This window comes from Leptonychotes weddellii, unplaced genomic scaffold (assembly GCF_054177405.1).
Source record: "Leptonychotes weddellii isolate Sample4059 unplaced genomic scaffold, ASM5417740v2 HiC_scaffold_3500, whole genome shotgun sequence".
Lineage (NCBI taxonomy): Eukaryota > Metazoa > Chordata > Mammalia > Carnivora > Phocidae > Leptonychotes > Leptonychotes weddellii.
Window position 1 is genome coordinate 9,247 of NW_027950587.1, and position 3,249 is coordinate 12,495.

A 3,249-nucleotide genomic window follows, 5' to 3' on the forward strand; every position below is an offset into this window, starting at 1 on the left:
TAGTTTGGTTTGAGTTTTGTTCTGAACACTTTAACTTGAATCTAACTAGAGCTTGGTTATTATATTATAAGCAGTTTGCTCTTTGTTTTGCCCAGGGTATTTGTTTTCCATTTATATCTAAAATAATATTTTTGCTTTTTGCTCTTTTCAGTGTTTTATCATTTTTCATTTCACTTAATGGTCATATATATTGTATTCTCTGATTTGCTTTAAATGTGAAAGAATTCTAAAGTGTATTAATGTTATTATTACCATTGCTATGTCTCTTATAGGAATTAATTACTAGAACTGGAATCAAAGTAAATTTAATTGAATAGTACTTAGCATGTATTATACTCTCTGAGAATTCTGTGTTTATTTTCAGGCATGTTCATGGCTGAATATATGATCTGGCAATAATCTTATATAAATAGAAACATGATCATTAGAATGGATTAATTTATTTATTCATTTGACATTTTTGACTGACTACCATAATCCAAGATTCTTTCAAGAGTATTTTTCTAATACTTTCTGTCACTCAGAATTTAAGTATTAACATGCTTTTAAAATAATTCATTCAACATGAATTATAATTTATTAAGTCAATTAAGTAATTAAATGAAATGCCAAGATATTTAAGAAGGGAAAATCCTGTATGTGCCAAAATAAGTGGTACTCCACTCAATATACTAATTGTAACCGATAAACTGCTTAACTGTATCTCAGTTAACTTACTATATCAGGGCAATCACAATAGCTGCACACTGTGCTGGAATCCATTTTATAAATAAGCCTCTCCTCTTTATGATATATGAATAGACAAGGCCTGAGGCATCCTTTGCTCACAGATTAAAATGCTTTAAATCAGGGCTTCTTATTTGGCCCATATCAGCTGCTTGAAGAATATGGTATCTGGGATACAAAGGATGAATATAGTAAGAAGTAAACTTATTATAATATAGAGATATCTATCTAAGTAAGTTTAAACTTAAAGCCTTTACCTTAACAAAATTTAATGATTCTTACTCACTTGATTTTGTCTTTATATTATTCTGATAATAGTCAAGTAATCAAGTCCTATTACCCTCTGAGCTTCAGTTTCCTTATCTGTAAAACCCGTTTCATTTCTTATCCGGGTCTGAGAATCTGACTGTAGTACTGTTTGATTTCCTTTTAAAATTAATGTGAGTTCACACTGTAAAAGGATTTATAACAAAGCAAGATGCCTCTTCATTCAACTATACTACTTTTTGTATAGCAGTGTAGGGACATAGAAGTTTCCCTTTGAAAAATAGTCTCCCTGAGATCACGTGACACCAAACACCTTAACAAACTTTTGCATAATCATAAATTCCTCACCCACTTGGAAATAAACAAATATTAACTATTATGAATTACAATTTTAGAAGAATTTATCTCCCCTGGTTAGATTACATAAAGGGGAAATGGAGTTCTTTGAAGTTCCACTGATTAGAGTGTGGGGAGACCAGGGTATCCTCTTGCTTTGTGCTCACAATTACTCTAGCTCATGCAATATAATGTGTAACCTTATAAATAATTCAATTTAATGGGAAAAAAAGTTTGTGAAAGTTCTAAACACTTTAAAAAATAGCTTACATTTGGACACCACCAGAATGTGCTTTGACTTGAGAATATTAATTTCTCAATCGAGACGCAGGGTGGCGCTGCAGGCTAAGATTGTGAATAAAGAGCCCTAAAAAGCTCGCGCACTCCTTTGTTGCAAAAAGGAATCAAAAATACACGCGAGGAGCTTTGCCAGCCGTGCTGGGTTACCAGCGAGTTTGGACTGCGATATACTAAACGAATTTAAGATTAAAAGCAACTTTGTGAGGACTCTAACAAACAAGAAATCAGAATTTTGTATCTCTGTGAGTGCTAGAAGGGATTGGATGTAAGCACCGGGTCTCCAATATGGAGACGCTAGAGAGAATTCAACCAAACAGGCAAGTGATGGTCTTTATTTTGATGGTGTTCTTGTCTCAGGCTCTTGCTCAGCCTATTCGTTATTCTGTGATGGAAGAAACAGAGAGTGGCTTCTTTGTAGCCCATCTGACCAAGGATCTGGGCCTGGGAATTGGGGAACTGGCCGCCCGGTCGGCCCGGGTGGTGTCTGATGATGACAAACAGCGCTTGCAGCTGGATCGTCAGACTGGAGATTTGCTTTTGAGGGAGAAACTAGACCGGGAAGAGCTATGTGGCCCTATTGAACCGTGTGTACTGCATTTCCAAGTGTTCCTAGAAACGCCGGTTCAATTTTTTGAAGGAGAATTATCAATCCAGGACGTAAATGACCACTCCCCAGTATTCCCGACTGGGGAAATGCTCTTGAAAATACCGGAAAACAGCCAGCCAGGGACTCTGTTTCCGTTGAAATTAGCTCAGGATTTGGATGTGGGCAGCAACGGTCTTCAAAAATACACTATCAGCCCCAATTCTCATTTTCATGTTCTAACTCGAAATCACAGTGAAGGTAAGAAATACCCAGATTTGGTGCAGGACAAACCGCTGGATCGAGAAGAGCAGCCTGAGTTCAGCTTAACCCTCACGGCACTGGATGGTGGGTCTCCACCTAAGTCTGGCACCATCACAGTGCGAATCCTGATCATGGACGTCAATGACAATGCTCCAGAGTTTGTGCACACCCCATATGAGGTGCAGGTCTTGGAAAACAACCCCCTAGACTCCCCAGTACTTAGTGTCTCAGCTAGAGATGTAGATGCTGGACACTTCGGGAGTGTTTCCTATGGCTTGTTCCAAGCATCAGATGAAATTAAACAAACTTTCTCAATAAATGAAGTCACAGGAGAAATCCGACTGACAAAGAAACTGGATTTTGAACAAATTAAATCTTACCACGTGGAAATTGAGGCTATAGACGGAGGAGGTCTTTCTGGAAAAGGCACTGTATTCATAGATGTGGTGGATGTGAACGACAACGCCCCTGAACTTACCATATCTTCACTCACCAGCTCCGTCCCAGAAAATGCTCCTGAGACTGTAGTCTCTATCTTCAGAATTCGAGATCGAGACTCTGGAGACAATGGAAAGATGATTTGCTCTATACCAGATAATCTGCCGTTCCTTCTGAAACCGACTTTCAAGAACTTTTACACCCTAGTAACAGAGAGACCGCTGGACAGAGAGAGCCAGGCCGAGTACAACATCACCATCACCGTCACTGACCTGGGGACGCCCAGGCTGAAAACCCAGCACCACCTAACGGTGACGGTGTCCGACGTCAACGAC

General features: G+C 38.7%; 1 protein-coding gene across 1 annotated transcript; it reads left to right on the top strand.

The window, feature by feature from the left end:
• Positions 1–975: 975 nt before the first annotated feature.
• Positions 976–3,246, top strand: PCDHB4 (protocadherin beta 4; the record flags this gene model as incomplete). Its single annotated transcript, XM_006731480.3, has 1 exon — positions 976–3,246. A coding segment is annotated over exon 1 (1,332 nt), but the record flags the coding sequence as incomplete, so codon positions are not given.
• Between the last annotated feature and the right edge of the window lie 3 nt (positions 3,247–3,249).